An 18,294-nucleotide genomic window follows, 5' to 3' on the forward strand; every position below is an offset into this window, starting at 1 on the left:
CACCGTGGTAACTTAACCCTAACCCGGAGCTAACCTGCTCCGGGGCAGGGTAAGTTCCAGATTATGGATCAAAACGTATGAAGCACTGCCTGCTGACCTATCAATTCACTTGGAAAAAGGCATATGGACGTTAAGAATCTATATGGAACATCAGTGTGCGAATTAAAAAAATAATCTGCAGTGCACGAACAGTGAGAGGTTCTTAAGAAGACTTTTTACAAACCGACAAAACCCGCTTTGGCTTACCCCGATATCATATGAAAATTGCAGAATGACAGCTGCTTGAGCCATATTTTGCCTTGTGCATTTACAGTCGTAGACTGTGGGCTATGCACTGGCTTGCGTTTTGCCTACCTGCAGCTGAAAGAATAAGATATAGCCTATTGATATAGGCTACAATTGCTTTACACACCATAGGCATAGCCCAATGATCTAGCACTCGTGTTCATGTAATGATGGAACGTAGGCAGTATTTTTCCAGCTTTCCTTCCTGCCTTTGGCAGTAGCGACTATGTTGTGCCTATAGTTCATATTTATATAATATTGCTCCTCTTGTGTAAAATGCAGTGGACGGAACTTGGTTATACGTGTTGTTTGCCTTGTCCATGACCGTGTCCGAATACCCATAGGCTACTAAGGTATGCGATTGGTCATTTCGAGCAAATACCTCCCCTTTTACCGTGAACGCGCTCATAGCTACAGATGTGGGAACATAAGAATGTAACTTGACCCGCGGTATTCTAACAGGCGCTTTACGGCATTCCGCACCACCGCTCGCCTGCCCATAGGGGCGCAGTAATACCACTCATTGACCCATTGCTGTAGCTCATCTCGCACATTAGATGAGCCTACCGTTCTCAAACTCCTTGTTCTCTGTCTGGTTGTAATTTAATTATTACGAACAAAGCCTATCTATTTATAGTTTCTATCTCTGTAACTGTCGCCGGGTCTATATCTGTTAACTGTCGGGACAAGTAGAAGTTTAATACATTAGGCTGACTGAGTGTTCTCATATGGAACATGGCATCAGGACGAGTAAGATGGCTAACGGAGCTGACCAGAGATGTGTTTGAAATGGTTCACTCACTCCCTCCCTATTACCATGGATTTATTGAGTGCGACTCATAGTGAACTACATGGGGAATGATTTAACAGTTTTGGGACACTACATGGAATGTAACTGCGTAAGATATTCATGACTCAAACAGACGCGCCGATCACTGATGGCAGCAGGTTGAAATATCAGGTAGTATTCAGGTTCCATCTTTAGTTGAATGATAAATCCCATATAAATGGTTGGAATTCTAATGACGTGCAAGTGTGATTTTGTCAACTTTAGTGCTGTCTGCTAATAGCAGGCTGTGAAGCTGCACGATAAGACCGTGATAGCAAGTTAGCTCACGACAGCAGCTTCCATAATATTAACGGTAGCTGACGGTGGCTAAAAAGCAGATAGCTAACTTTACAACGATGATTCCTGTAGCTATTTTGATTTTGATGCCATTAGTTCAACTTCTGTTTCTCGGGCAGGAACGGAGACGAACTCGCATTAGCAGCAAAGCAGCTAGAGGAATGATCTTAACATTAGCTAACTGCTTTAGCTACAGCTAGCTACCGTCTTCTTCACTTCTCCTTCGGTAAAACATGACACGTTGTGTTGTGGTATTGTGGAGGGCTTAGGCAGAAGCAGGAAGAGAAACCACTTTTGCCCCATATAAGTAAAATAATGGTCTCATAAGCATTTTTCGATTGTAAAATTGTGTTCACTTGTTTTAGTTTGCAAACATATGCAATTTTCTTAGCATTCCCAGCTTTGTATGTAGTTTTAATGTGAAAGATACATCTTGAATGCAGTCAAGACAAATTATTTTGCCTCATAACTTTTGTCAAACCCCCTGGTTCCAGTCAATTGGATTATAGGCTATAGGCTACTTTCGTTTACAATGACGTTACCTTATGAACACAAATAGCTTAACCTATAGGCCTACATAAAAACAATAGCCTAAAACCATGTTTATTTACAATGTATTTTCTTTCATTGATAGCATGCCAATAGTTAGGGTGAGGACATTATTTATCATAATAAATATATATTATTATGATATTATGTCTAATAATACATTCGTTGAAAGTACACAGGCTGATCTACTATACGGAATTGGACCGAGGAGTGTTCTCATATGGAACTAGGCTGCACACTCCCGCGACGAGTTGAATTGTAGTCAGCTTTCCCCGCTGCGCGCAGGACGCGTGCGTCCCCCGCTGATCCGAGCGAGAACATAGGCGGAATGTCGCTCCCCGTCTGAAACGGCCTTGACTCCTGAAATCCCAAGGTCTTTCATATTGAAATTCTCTTGATGGTCAGGGAAGTTGCGAGACGTGTTAAGGGAGTGCATCAGTCGTGATCCTTGACAGTAGGCTACCAGCCTGCGCTGCGCTCAGCACAAAGTTGGATGAATGGATGGACTTATTGGAATCCTGGAAAATGTTTATTGCGCTCTAAAATCATGAAAGCATAAATGTAAAAATGCAGCAACAGAAGTAGTCTAGATGAGATGGTGGTTTAAATGAATGGCAACACATAAATTGAGACATAAATTGAGACTGGTGATAATGCTGATAATCTACAGTAGGGCCTACCTCTAGCTGAGTTCATGGTTACAGCCATTCATCTCTTACACATGGGCCTATACAATACTTGCACAATCTACTTTGGACGTTAAATCCATCCATCAATCAAACTAGCGAATTCAATGGCCGGTCATGGCAAAGCACCCGCTAACGCAGGCTACCCCCCTCCCCACGATCCAGGGCTAGGAAACCGGTTCATCCAGTTTATTTGAATATAAAATAATTTGGGGGGGGGGGGGGGGTTACAATAGTCTAGTCCAGGTTCGCTGGCCAGTGACGAGCTAGTCAGATGGCGCATGCATGTGTGGACATTGTAGGCCGATTCTGTAAAACCTAAAGAATAAAAGTAGGCTACGTTCAACATTCATTGGAGTGGTCCAGTTGGATAGGCTAGTCTAATCTAAATAAATTGAGGACCTGTATTTTCAGTGTTTGCTGGTAGCGAATGCCACAGACAGACAGGGAGTAAATCTATTTGTTTCATTGTTTCATTGTTTGTGCTCTGTATGCACAAGATAGTTAATGTTCGGATATAATTGGCAGTAGGGCGGGAAAAAACCCTATCAAAGGCCAAGATTAGAAGGGATTTGAAGATGTAATTGGTCATTTTAAATGGGACTACTTTATCTTTTGATGCCTATTTGAACGGACTGCATCGATCAATGCAATGACTCTCCATGTTTTTCAGTTTTACCCTTTTCATCAATAAAACATCATTTTTACAACCATGTCTCATTGATTGGGAAGGCATTTAGAGCTGCCGGTCTATTAGCCTACATTCGGACTCAGAGGATGACATAACTGTTTATTGAGAAACAATTGCAGGCTGGGCTATATAAAGAAATACCACAATGCATGTAGTCTAGATATATTACATTATGGTTAGGCTTTAGCCTACACTTTATGGTAGACTGCCCTCTCGCTCGCTAAGCAGGCTACATTGTGGCTGTTTTGTTCATCGCAGAAGCCTTTAGCCTAGGCTACACATTAAAAAAATGATTTTTTTTAAAAAAGGCCTAGAAGGAATCAGAATATGTGGAAATTTAATTTTAGCCTATTTTAATACAATTCAAATTCTGCTTAGAGGGAATTATTTTCAACGGACATTATGACCTGAGCATAATTAATAATTATCTAAGTTAATATAGGCCTATGAGAACGCAACGCTTTTTACGATAGGCTAGGCCTATGCGTCTTGTGATTGTACTGTAGCCTAGGCTACAACTTAAGGCTTGGCCCTATTGAATTCCTTTTATAGCCTAGGCTACTCATTATTATCGAATTATCTAGTTGATATATGAATAAAACAATAAGCCGTTTTAATGGCTATGGGCTACTAGTTGTAGCTATACACGAGTTGATGCGCTCTGCTCTTACGCACGGTTGAGGCGGCAGCTCAAATACACTTCGCACATATCCTCTGCTATAGCCTCTCACAGACAGCTAGGTGCACTTCATGCATTGGTAGACAGTTCTGTTCTTGCTGCAGCTTGTCTTCACCATGCAGGTATTTTGGTGGGGGTATTCTTCCGTGGACACTGCGAGGAGCGCCCAGCTCTTCAGCCAACTGGAGATTTCGCGTCTGGGGAGGCTCTGCGTCTCTCCACCAGTCCCCAGCGAGTCCAAGCTCCCCCAATGAATAATACTTATTTATAATAGCCTACGTAGCGCGAAACTGTGCATATAATAGGCTGTAGCCAGCGCGAAACTGCGCATTCCCTATAGCCGTTCGTGGAACGGCTGGCGGCCGGTATAAATAAATAAAAACATACACGATATTTTCTTATTTGAATGATCTTGAATATATATATATTCAAGATCATTCAAATAACAAAATATTGTGTATATTGTGCATGTGAACGCACTCACTGTCAAACCTGCCGCTATCTATGCACAAGATGGTCAATGTCCGGATATGATTGGCAATGAGTGATCTTTACTCATGGCGACTATGTCAATTTTGTATGGATCCACAAGTCGATCAAGCTTATTTTTTCTTTGTATCGTGCTGAAGCCATATTGCGCTCAGACTTGGCTACATTAGCTGGTGCCCCGTCTTCAAATTTACTTCCGGGGTTTACGAGTAGCCTACCAGTTGAATGCGTTCCAGAAACAAAACGCAAAACCCCCACGTTCACCACATCTTTACTAACAAATATATTTACAATACTGTTATTTTGCGCATTTGACCTAACAGCCACCACGTCTTGACCCGACGTCAGTTACCGAGATAGATAGGCTACTGTAGGCCTAGATATAGGTGTTCGTAATAATTAAATTACATCCAGATGGAGAAAACATGTGTTTGAGAACAAGGTAATAATAACAATTAAACGTTATTTGTATAGCACCTTTCATACAGATAAATTCAGCTCAAAGTGCTTTACAACAGAGCATTTAAATTAAAGAATGTGAAACTTAATGATGCTTCATTCGTAGACTATAGGAGAAAAACACTGAGCCCAGCCTGCTAAATCTACTCAAAGACGCCACCTGGCGGTGGTGCATCACTAAAACGAAATAACACCCGTCTGAAATCCCACAAGATTTCCGAAGGGATTTCCCTGCCAAATACCGCAGGTGAAATGCTGCAGCATGTGACATTTCTAACTTCCCACATCTGTAGATTGGACCAGCTGGATAGATTTAACGAGTTGATAGCCACCGTCGTAGTACCGTTTATCTGTGGTTGCGGTTGTCCAGTTTACTCGAGCAAGCTAGCGAAAGGTTATCCTGGATATGTTGAACGAGCTTCGTAGTACGGGGCCCTGGTGTCATGTTAACTATGGTTACAAACAGCAAAGGTGTGGAAGCTGGGGCCGTGGCCTGTCAATCATTCCTGACTGACAGCTCTCTTTGACACACCCACAAAATGAGGTCAACTTGTAGAGGGGGAAATTTGGCCATATAAAAAGAAGTTTTAGAATACTTAAAAATGACGGAATAACAACATTTATGGACACATTCACTTCCTAAAGACAACTGGCATGTCACATTCAACAACTGTAATATCCCTTTAAGGAAAATATACTTGGTAATGAATGGAAGGAAGCAATAATGAGGAGACTTAACTCTGCAGGGAGATGCTGAATTCAGCTCTATTGAGTGGTTGACTCCGATTAAGTGAAATTTGCACTAGTAGTTAAAGGAAAATGCTCGTTTTTGACAACCTGGACCTTATTTACGACATATTATAAGAAGTTTGACTCACCGAGATCACTTTTGTGTTGTTCGGAGGCCTGTAGAAGAAATTTAAAATCCAGCGCGAGCCAGTATATCCATGTAATGGCGGCGCACGGGGCACTGAGAATGCAGTTTCTCAAAATCCATTTTCGGCCGCTAAACGGTGGTTTTCATCAATCAGATTTGATGAATCGACAGTTGAGATTCCTCAACGCGAGCCATTGTTTCGGTTTTCAAATACGTGGTCTGTAGCCTCTGTAATATGATCTTTACACGCCTTTCCCCACTTGCTCCAGCACGCATGCGCACAGGCCAGCGCGCAGACTGGCTATTCTCCGGCTCACATTCTCTGCGCTACGATCGTAATTGGTGCCGAGAATATTGTCGTCGTCATTCGTCAGCAACAATCCGATCTTAGCGCAGAGAATGTGAGCCGGAGAATAGCCAGTCTGCGCGCTGGCCTGTGCGCATGCGTGCTGGAGCAAGTGGGGAAAGGCGTGTAAAGATCATATTACAGAGGCTACAGACCACGTATTTGAAAACCGAAACAATGGCTCGCGTTGAGGAATCTCAACTGTCGATTCATCAAATCTGATTGATGAAAACCACCGTTTAGTGGCCGAAAATGGATTTTGAGAAACTGCATTCTCAGTGCCCCGTGCGCCGCCATTACATGGATATACTGGCTCGCGCTGGATTTTAAATTTCTTCTACAGGCCTCCGAACAACACAAAAGTGATCTCGGTGAGTCAAACTTCTTATAATATGTCGTAAATAAGGTCCAGGTTGTCAAAAACGAGCATTTTCCTTTAATAATAATAGGCCTATCAATTTTGGCAATGCATGTGAGACCTGTGGGAAATGCTCCCTCTTTGTGGCCATCACATGCCCCTCTTACAATAAGGTTCCAGAGCCGGCGCTGCATCCATGTCAGACCCTTAAAAACGTTTTAAATGCTGAATTCATAATCAATATTATGAATTCAATAGTTCCCCAATTTTCTACGCCTAGACATGCCATCTGAGGAATTTCTTAACATCTATCCACATACTGTACAGTATAGACGACTTGAAATAATGTACTTTATAAAGGCTTTTACACTCCACTGTACTGAAAATGATAGCCCCAGGCTATCTTAGCCTGTGTTCACACAAACATTTGTCAACCCTGGGTTAAGGACTCACACTTGTGGAGCGGAAATGGAAAAACGAGAGGAAAGGCAAGGGAACTGTTTCTTTACGTTTGAACAATTTAAAAAACAAGTGAGCATGCATTTTTACTGGACTATATATGATGCTAGCCTAAAAGACATTTGTGGTAACAGCTAGCCCTGGGCTAAAGTCATGGCTAGCCCACTTTAGATTGTATGGGTGTGAACAGGCACTTAACCCTGAGGCTAACATCTTGATCAGCCTGGGGCTATACAGTGACAGAGTGCTTTGTAGAGTACCATGTCTGAGAGGAGACAAATTTCCCCTAAAACGGCCTAACGAGGGAACAATGCCTCCTGAGCTGACAGTTTCATGGGTTTAGAAAAACAAGCCTCTTTTGAAGATGGGTGGGGGGTGGGTGCTGAGCAGCCAATTGATTTGATTCAGTCATGTAGATTAAGGGAAGGTATCTGGATGAGTTCCTCACACCAAAAGTGCCCACAGAATGCTGTACCTCAGCCAAAATCAGCCAACTTGAATGAACTGAATATAACCCCAAAAAGCCCCCAGTAAGATAACAAAACAACAAAAAAAGACACAATCTTATAATCATTTCCTAAATGTGAACATAATGGAAATTGAGGCAGTGTCTGAATCATAAGTGCAAAACGTTCAAGGTCTGTAACTGTGAGTCATTTTGTTGACATCCACTCAGTTGGAAAATGCCTCTGTTATCTAGTAAGAGTGCATAGCAATGAAACTACAGTTCAAGCAAAAACACGTTTAAGTTCAGTTTCAACTTTTCAGCGGAGCTTAGATCTCAAATTGAGAAAGTGTTCAAGGTCCTGTATTTTGTCATATTGACATAAAATAAGTCACAGTATTGTATGTGTATTCATTTTTTCCTCATAAAACTAATAACTGTTAATACAGTATGCAGCATTGTGAAGGGTGATTAGAATTATATCCACCCTAATCGTACAGAGGAAACAACCTCTGAAATTTGTTAGGCTCCAAAATGACATATCCTTTGATAGAGCTAGCATCTCATGCTGCAGTAGTCACATGCAGTAGCAGGTTAAAAATGCTTTCTGTTTAGACATGCATACTGAATGATTAGATTAGGTAAACACATGAAAAACTAATCGTAAATCAAGAGCACTTATGTATCACTTTTATCCAAAGCGCATTAAACTCAGGACCTGGGGGGGGGGCGGTGTCTTTATTTTGGCCAAGCAGTGACACACATTGCTCACAGTGACATGGCGCACAACACACACATCAGACATGCAAACTCTAGAGTAAAGGGAAAAGGGTGACAAGATCAGAAACTAAGTTCAGGTAGAACATTTTAGTGATTTTAATATGCAAATTAAGCTTTTTGGAGCGTTTTGAATCTAGAATTTCAGTGTGTGAGTAGATACATGGCTCATGCTAGGCACATAGTATATCCATCCCATATTATATAATTAGATATATCCCTGTTGAAGCATTTTAATCAGAATTTCAATAATAATGGATTTTTTCCTAAAAAGAGAGAGCAAATATTTTAGAAAATAGTACTTGGTAATTTACTTTGGTAACCTCCTTTGCCTCTATGGACCAGCCTCCACGTTCTGTGATTGGATGCCTAACTAAGCCTGCGAGTCAGTTAGTCAGTTAGCTAACATTAGTCAGCATATACTTTGAGCTACATGGCTAACGTTAGCTAGCTAGGCTAGCTGGAACATTCTGGAGAAACAGTCAGAAATGATAGCTACTGTACATGTTTGGTTCCTAAAATTATCACCTTAATAAAATTATATCAAGCCACAATACTGGTAACTGAACTAAGCAAACCAATAAATAACTAAGTTGTTTCTTGTACAAAAAGCTTACCTCAATTTAAGACAAGGTTTCCATTCATCAGGTTCAAGGCTCAAGGGTAGAAGGTGTCTCGACTTCAAGCGGACCTCACTTAGCAGATGAGATCAAAGTTCCGATTGGCCAATAGAAATGCCACAGAACTACTAAAACTACATTATCCAATAAGGTTGATACTACTGTAGCCTGAACACTGGTGAGAAGGACAATCTCATAGTAAAAACAGATAATGTGCAATCACAATCATTCTCCCCTCACTCACTTAGTGGACCGCCCCCCTCTTCACGTGAATGACCTAGTTGACACTAAATACGGCGATTGTAGCCGGAAGGCGACGAGTTTGCAGGTATGACACATGCAACTTCAGGTGTCGCCGGTGGAAATTGTTGCCTGCATTTGCCTGGGGCAGCCAGGAGCAGTGGGCAGCAATTGTTCATGGCGCCAGGGGACCAAGTCCAAGTGTTCTGAAGAGCATGTTCTTCTGCATGTTTTTCGTATTGGGTTCTTTGGGAAGAAACCCTTGCGAACACAGGGAGAACACAGGGAGAACAGTAATTAAGGGTATTTTTCGGTCTATTATGAGTCTATATGAAACAAGTATACCACTTATTGAATTTGGTGCATTTGAACATAAATTTCAGTCATCCGGACATTTCAGAGATACGAACGACCTTCGGTCCCGTTGGGTTCAGACAAGTGGGGTCCTACTGTACAATGGCCTCTCATCCCCCAAAACATTTTGTTTGATATTTATGTTTGGCATGAAAGTCTAACACCAAAATAACTATCTTTCAATAGAAGGCAAGTGGCTTGAGCAACCTCTTGCTCAAGCCTCCTTTGTATCAGTATCTCTGGTTGCCAAAAACACTCCAATACACATAAAGAATATTCAGTTCAGCTCCCACAGGACTACTTAAAACTAGAACCCATATAACCCATACCCTTAGAACCAGAGAGATTGTGTAAGCATTTATTTCCTGTATACTGATAGGACTGCATCTTTTTGATAGGATTAAGAATATGAATTTGAGAGTGGTTTCTAAACAAACTGAAGAAATGACAGCCCCCCCAAAAAAGTAATCTGTGATCACAGAATCACCATGCACACTAAATGTGATAGAAATGTGTTTTATTGTGTGTGTGTGTGTGCGCGTGTGCATATGTGTTTGTGTGTGTTTGTGTGTGTGTGTGTGTGGGGGGGGGGGGGTTAGGTGTGGGGGGAGTGTGATTGTCTGAAGCCTTTGTCAATGGCAGAGTTTAATCTTGTGAGCAATACTGAACCCTTACAACCATTCTACAGATAAGGCCAGGACTGTGTTTATCTAACGCATATGAGCTGGTGCAATTTAACATCTAACACAAGAAACATATAAATGGTAAATGGACTGCACTTATATAGGTGCTTTTCCACCTTAGCGGCACTCAAAGCGCTTTATAATGGCCTCTCATTCACCCATTCACACACCAATGGCGGTAGCTGCCATGCAAGGTGCTAACCTGCTCATTGGGTGCAATTTGGGGTTAGGTGTCTTGCTCAAGGACACTTCAACATGTGGACAGTCAGAGCTGGGATTCGAACCACTGACCCTTCGATCACTGAATGACCCACTCTACCAACTGAGCTACAGCCGCCCCGATAAATGAGCAAACCTCTGTCTGTATCTCTGTCTGTCTGTTTCCATTTTCCTTGGGCACTGTCAGACTTACAGCATTCATACTTGGCACTTGGTACCAGTATTGAGGGTCAGATTTTTTAATTAGGTAATTGGAGCTGAATTAGTCTGACTCCCACGATGTAGGTTTTTGGGATGCAAAGCCAAGAGAGCACAGACACAACAGAAAATAGATAGAAGAGGAGAGAGAGAGAAAGAAATGCAACACTTACTGTATTGGCAGTTCCTCCCCATGTACTCCCCGGGGCACTCGCAGGAGTAGTTGGCAACCAGATCTGTACAGATACCCCCATTCTTACATGGGTCTCTTTCGCATTCGTTAACATCTGCAAAAGTGAGGGAAAAAGAAAAGAGGCACATTTGTTTCTTTGTAGCAGACATGTTGGCAATTAGCTAGACGTCATCCTCATTAGAATGCATTGGTGAGGAGTATATATTGAATTTGCTCCCTTTGCTACTTGATTCTGCCTCCCAGTAGATGCTTTCACTGGGTTGAGGGGCTTGCTTTCTGAAACTAATAAATCAAATGGTTTCTTGGGATCAAACTCTGTGTTGAGTTTAAAGAAAAAATTGGACAAGCATGCAATCAGGAAATAAAATGTAGACGGTACAACATCAATATTGTTCTTTTTGTGTGCTTCTTACACCATTTGTGTCTTTGTCAAGCACACATAGACTTACAGACTTTCTACAATAGATTTAATTTTTTGTCTCAATATTCTACTCAAAATAGTCCATAATGACAAAGTGAAAACAGGTTTTTAGACATTTGTGCTAATTTATTAAAAAGCAAAATATACGTACACAAGTGTGCACACCCTTTAATATGACACCAAAAAGTGAGCTGAGGTGCATTTTGTTTCCACTGATACTGCTTGAGATATTTCTACCACTTAAAGGTATAACATAGCAATTTTCACTTTTTTTTTTGTTTGTACATGCTATTTGCACAAGAGGACATTGAAGAAACATAATAAAAAAAACATTAAATATATCAGTTTTGTAGTTTTGGAGAAACTGGAATCTTAAAATGTTCAGACCAATTTCACTCGGGTTGAAAAAGCCTCCCGTTTGTGACGTTTTTCCCGCTCTACACGTCACACAAGTGTGAAAAACATGCCCCCACTCCTCTACACCCGCCCCCAACAGAAATATGTCTGGCTCACGCACCTGCTGTCTTTGCGCCATTTCACCATCTATCGAATAAGGTAAGCCAGCTCTAAACCTGAACATACTGTACCTAAGTTCATTAGCTATCAAACGTTTGAATGGTGACAGCAAACGTTCGTGGATTATTAGCTAGTAGCTAACGTTAGCTAATTGTATATTCCCCATATGTTCATCATGAAGTTAGCTAGCCAGCTAAGCTAGTTACTTTCATAAATACATTAGGTGTGCTTTCTCCTGGTTAGCAGCTAGATAGCAAAAAACATTACTGGTCAAGTCACCTTCTGTATGTTGGCTATTGATCTGGCTGTTGTGCGATCTAACTCTTGCGCAGTCTTGTGCACTTTTATTGTTTGGTGATTTTGTGATACTTTTAGTGGACTTATGTTCTTATGTGAAGCACTCTGTGCATTCGTGCTGGGAGGGGTGCTATACAAATAAAGTTTTACTTACGCTCGTAGTGGTGGTAGCTATGCTAATGGGGCACACGTCTGTCAATCATAATGATTTCAGTTGGTCATTTGCTCAGAGAACTGTCAATCAGTTGTTATGGATCATGCCCAGTTTTGAGTGAATGAACTTTTTGCGTGGCAGATTCTGACCTAGAAATACATGCTTTGAAATATGTTTATGGATGAATTCTGAAATAATTATACACATTTGTTTTTTTGTTGCCTAAAGATATCTGGAAAGTGTTACATTGAACCACCATCTTTATCTTTTAACTGTGATAACTACAGTACTGTTAGAGTTAATTGAGTCCACTTGTGGTAAATTCAACTGATTGAACATGATTGGGGATTGCCAGTACCTGCCTATATAAGGTACCACAGTTGACAGTGCATGTCAGAGCAAACTCCAAGCCATGGGGTCAAAGCATCGATCTGGAGAAGGGTACAGAAAAAAATCTGCTGCTTTACAGGTCCCAAATACTGTAGCACTGTGGCCACTATCATTCGTAAATGGAAGAAGTTTGGAACCACCAATAATCTTCCTAGAACTGGCCGCCCGACCCAACTGAGCAATCAGGGAAGACGGTCCTTGGTCAGGGAGGTGAGCAGGAACCCAAGGGTTACTCTGACAGAGCTCCAGCATATCCTTGTGGATGTGCGAGCCTTTCAGAAGATCAACCATACAGGCAGCACCAATCAGGCCTTTATGGGAGAGTGGCCAGACGGAAGACACTCTGGAAGAAACCAGGCACCGCTCTTCACCAAACAAATACAGTACCATCCCTAAGTGAAGCATCCTGATAGAGGGGAAGATGAATGCAGCTAAGTACACTGAGATGCTTGAAGAAAACCTGCTCCAGAGCACTCTGGACCTGGGGCAAAGGTTTACCTTCCAAAATAATGACCCAAAGCGCACACAGTCAAGAGAACAAAGGAGTGGTTTCGAAGAAAGTCTGTGAATGTCATTGAGTGGACTAGCCACAGCCCAGACCTGAATCCAAGTGAACATCTGGAAATAGCTGAAAATGTCTGTGTACCAACGCTCCCAATACAACCCGACGGAGCTTGCAAGGATACTGTATGCCAAGAGGAATGGGCAAAAATCTTCAGAAACAAGTGTGCCAAGCTCATAGCTTCTTTCCCAAAACGCCAAGCTGTGTACAGATATGTAACCCCTGAATCACCTATCTTTGTCAGTAAAATAAAATAGCATATTTTCTAAAAGCCTGTTTTCACTTTGTTATTATTGGCTATTGTGTGTAGATGTTTGAGGCAAAAAATGAACTCAATCTATTGTAGAATAAGTCGGTAATGTAATAAAACACAGAAGGTGAAAGGGATGTGCAGACTTTCTGGCTTGACTGTATGTATATGTAGTAGTAGGTGAGATATATTTAATACAAGTAAGTAAGTAAGTAAGCTTTATTTATATAGCGCTCTTCACAGCACGGATGCACAGAGTGCTTTACATTAAATTAAAATGACACAGAACAGAAAAAACAACATTGCGAGCAGCAGGGAGTTATAGATGGCCGAAGGCCTGCCTGAACATGCATGTCTTAAGACATATAAGTTTAAAGTGAAGAGCTGTGGAAATCCCCAAAAGACATTTCAATCAAATTGTAATTTGACCTTTACACTAACAAGGTTCTCAAGAATTCTCAACTTTGACAACCTCTTTAGTATTTCAGCTCTGTTGAGCTACTGTACCTCACACATTAATAAGAGTTTAAAATGAAAAGGCTTGTGAAAAGCCCCAAAGTACAGGAAATTCAAATGACTACCAGAAGTCAGAATTTGACCTTTACTAACAAGGTTCTCCAGAACTTTGACAGCTTCTTTATTTTCTTGTCCCATTGATCTACTGTACTTCACAAATGTTCTCATCGCTGGGCAAGTGATTGAATAAGTGATTATGATTAGATAAATCAAAACAAAGCTTTCTTCTCATATCCATAAAGGGCCATCCTTTTCAAAAAGAAGGGAACTCGCGATTTTTGCCATTCTTTATACAGGAAGGGGCAGATGTCTGCATCAGTGTCTGCTGCTGATGTCAATCAAGATGGCTACTCTATGCATCAACAATTAGTGGAAGCTGTAATAAGACTTTATTAGTGCTTCTGTCTTATTTGTGTTTTATTAAATCAATCATACACATAGTACTGTCCCTCATCTATCAGTGGACAATGTTGCTATGAAGTTTACGTGCGCAAAATAGCATAGTTCATTGTTATCAACTGGTGTTGCAAACAATGGCTAACTTAGCTAGAACTACAAAGATGGGGTGAAAGTTTTGTTTTGTTTCTGGAACACATTCTACTGGGATATAATGTCGTCTTGGGCACCAAATCCGGACATCCGATACAAAGGGAATGCAGCGCTAGTACTCCACTTCCTTCCATCCCCCTGGTTAAAGATCCTAATAAGGATCTCCTGAGTCTGTCCATTGAGCAGCACTGTGACAGCAGCATGCCACTGAACAGACTAATTCACTATGGTGGTGTGCAGTGGGTGGCATTTGTTTGACATTGTTCATGATGGGCCGACGTTTTCCCAGGGTCTCCCAGGGAGTTTTCCATAGATGTTGAACGACCTTAGTCTCTTCAGGAAATAGAGCCGGGCTCTGCTCCTTCCTGTATAGAGCATCCGAGTTGTCTGACCAGTCCAGATTGTAATCCAGCTGCATCCCAAGGTACTTGTACAGTACTACTAGGTCCTGACCACCTCCACATCAACCCCCTCAATGGAGACGAGACTGGCTCCGTATGTGGTCTAGACCTACTGAAGTCCACCACCATCTCTTTGGTCTTGGATGTGCTCAGCTGCAGTTGGTTTGACCGGCACCATGCAGCAAAGGCCCCTGTCCCCTCCAATACACCCCACAATAGCAGTGTCGTCCGAGAGCTTCTGCATGTGGCATGTTTCCGAGTTGTACCTGAAGTCAGAAGTATATAGAGTGAAGAGGACAGGGGAGAGCACAGTCCCCTGTGGTGCCCCTGTGCAGCTGACCACATGTCTCTGATATTCAGTCCCTCAGCCTGACATACTGTGGTCTGCCATTAAGTTAGTCTATGATCCAGCTCACGAGGTGTGAGTCCACTACCATCCTGACCAGCTTTTCTCTCATTATAGGGGGCTGTATGGAGTTGAAGGCGCTGGAGAAATAAAAAAAAAAATGATTCTCACAGTGCCACTTCCCTTCCAGGTGAGAGTAAACAGTTCAGGCAAAGGCATGTGCAAGCTAACAAGGGGTTATACCGTTAACCTTAACCTACCCATTTCGTGTGTACGAGTGGAGGGACGCAGCAGCAAAAGTCGAGAGAGAGTGGAGGGACGCAGCAGCAGGCAGGATGTGATACACTAACAACATTGTATTATTCAATTTCATAAATATATGCATATTTACCTCTCGTCCCCAGCAAAAATTGTGTATGCAGGCTATACTGTTATATGGTCCCCACCAATGTTGAAACCAAACCTACGCCCTTGGGTTATTCAATTATTTTCTTAAAGAATAAAACAATATTTTATGTTATCATAATAGTAATTGCTAGTTAACATTACTTGAAATGACTATTAACATCAGTGAAAAATACAGATTGCACTTTCAATGTCTGAAAATGTTTTGGAATTGCAAGCCTATATGAAAATATGTTGTTATTACCAATGCTAAAGGGCAAACCTATATGTTTATGTACTGTACTGTATTGCTGTTAAATTATTATTTAAATGAGTGTCTATATTACCAAGTAATGGTGTAAACCTCCTCTATGAGCATGTATTAGGTCAGGACAAGGAGCATTTTATGAATACACTATTCTTTTGTTTATGGATGAATCATCCTCAGTAAATGGAGCAAGATAACACTTGGATTATTGGCAAGCTACTGTACTTTCTCTTATGAAGTAGTAAACTTACAGTAGTTAGGCTAGCCTTGATATCTTTAGCTACCCATATATATTGCTGTCTGTTTATCTTCCTCTAGGATACCTTGGTATAACCGTGCTCTGGGGTAGTGCCACATAACAATCAGAGGTAATTATCAAACTCTGCAAAGGGTAGGGTGACTGAAATAAGAACACTCCACTAGAGAACCTCTCCCCCACTGACAAACATATGATTAGTGCAGAAAGGAACAAACAAGCACTTGTAGGGACACCATATTGATAGCGGGTGGTTGTCGCAATCAAGGGGGGATTATGTTTTAATTGATTCCAGCAAGAGACGCCTAACAATCTCATTACAAACTATTAAATAACCCTGACTAGACTTAAAATTATTGACAACAAAATGGCCATTAAGCTGTTCAGCTTTTTGATTTTCAAAATGGCCCAAGAGCCCACTTTTCCATAAGTTATATATAAGTAGCCAAGTGCACATTACAAACTGAAATCTGTCAGATCATTGTCATTGATAGTGTTAACAACGCGTTCACCTTAGGAGACCGTGCACCTGAGTCACCGCGGCTGTTGTCCATGTGTCCCCGCTCAAGGTCTACTCTCAGTGAAAAGTTCAAGGCCACCAATTTGGGTGTGTCTATACCACAACCACAGGGAGACAAACACATTCAGCCAGCCTCAAGATACACTCCTTTGAGTGTAGCCAGCCACCCCTGGAAGTATGTCTCTAAAGTGGTGTGGTGTCAATGAATGAGGTGAGAGAGATAGAGGATTACTTTGGGGAATGCAGTTAGTCCACCCAGCAAGAGAGGCATAGGGTCCATAGGGTCAGGTAAATTAACTCTGACACATTCCATCTACACAACAGGAACATTACTCGGCATAGTTCCAAAGGCTTAGTCACTGGGAAGAGGCCAAGTCTGCCTTTTTGCATCTAATTTTGTCATTAATGTATCGAGAGCATGTTTGCCATTGCATATTGCCAAACTGTTTTCTGCTAAGCTTATTTGATGAGCTTTACTGTTTGTAATTACATGGCAAACTTCCAATGTCAAATGATGCATTGTTGCTATATTGTTTTAGTAAGACAGGAAATACCCATGAACCCAAGTGACAACTTATCAATAATCTCTGAGAGCTAAGTCAGAGATAGAGAAAGAGAGAGAGACTGACAGAGAGAGAGGGAGAGAGAGAGAGGGAGGGAGAGAGAGAGCGAGAGAGAGAGGGGGAGGGGAGAGAGAGATAGAGGAGGCCCATGGAGGTCCTGAAATGATGGACTGGCTAGGACATGAAGAGTTCTTGTCATGCGGAGACATCCAAGGTTTAATCTGATTTGATGTTCAGAGCACATCAGTCTGATTTTACGCTGTCAACACCAAGAGAGGAGGGGTGAAGAGGGAGGACAGAGTGTCTGTTTCTGTCTCTGAGTGACAGAAACTTGTTCACAGTTCCAGACTTTTGCATCTCCCCCAAAACTCTGTCAACACTCACACATTCCCATTCTCAAAATAATGAATTAAGCTTCAAATAAGTATTAATTGCACATTGTAAAATATAGTTCAGCAATGACTGACTGCAATGACAAATACCATCTGGCCCTCAACAAAACCTTAGTCTATAGTTAGACCCGGGCCCTGCTCTGATTGGTCCTGTCCAATGACTCGCTCCTTGCCTCCCCCCCTCCTGCTCCCAACAAAGCACTTCTCAGTCAGGCGATAATGAGAGCGATGAATAGCTCTCTGTGACAGGAAGGGACACTGGCGGCGAACACTAAATTGGCTGTGGCATGTCTAGGGACCAGGAACAGGCCAGCAGAGAGCGTGGGGGAGGGGTCAGCGCTGCCCTCTCTACTGGGCTGCACTGACCCCTACTGAGCCTCCACCTGCCATCATCCTGATACTGCAGGAGACAGGAAAGCCTCAGTCACCTCCAGATCTTTAAACAAAATGGTAGCCAATGAAACCATTCTATTCTTTAAATAGAACCAACCACAGAGGTAATCAAGTACAGCTGCTACTTTAGTTGACTACTTAATTCTCATGGCTTTGTTTCCGTTCGTATACAGTAAGAGGCTAGAGAAGTGATTTACTTTTGCATATTCAGAAAGGTGTCAGAAAGGTGGATAAGGAGAACAATGGAGTGGCCCTCATTAAAATAAACAGCTGCTAATATCTTGTATGCCGGTTACATTTGTAAACACCCCATACTTCATTAGCAAAATGAAAGGTAATCCCCCCCTTCCCATATCACCACCAAGCACATTTTATCATCACAT

General features: G+C 41.8%; 1 protein-coding gene across 1 annotated transcript in view; it reads right to left on the bottom strand.

Moving 5' to 3' along the window:
* Positions 1–18,294, bottom strand: part of edil3a (EGF-like repeats and discoidin I-like domains 3a) — a gene marked incomplete at both ends in the record, with an annotated part of 163,286 nt that overhangs the window by 73,355 nt on the left and 71,637 nt on the right. The window contains one exon of the mRNA XM_084457687.1: positions 10,714–10,827. Coding sequence (XP_084313813.1) covers positions 10,714–10,827 — 114 coding nt within the window. The remainder of the gene's footprint in view (positions 1–10,713; positions 10,828–18,294) is intronic.

The sequence above is a fragment of the Borostomias antarcticus genome (genome assembly GCF_949987555.1).
Source record: "Borostomias antarcticus genome assembly, chromosome: 23".
Lineage (NCBI taxonomy): Eukaryota > Metazoa > Chordata > Actinopteri > Stomiiformes > Stomiidae > Borostomias > Borostomias antarcticus.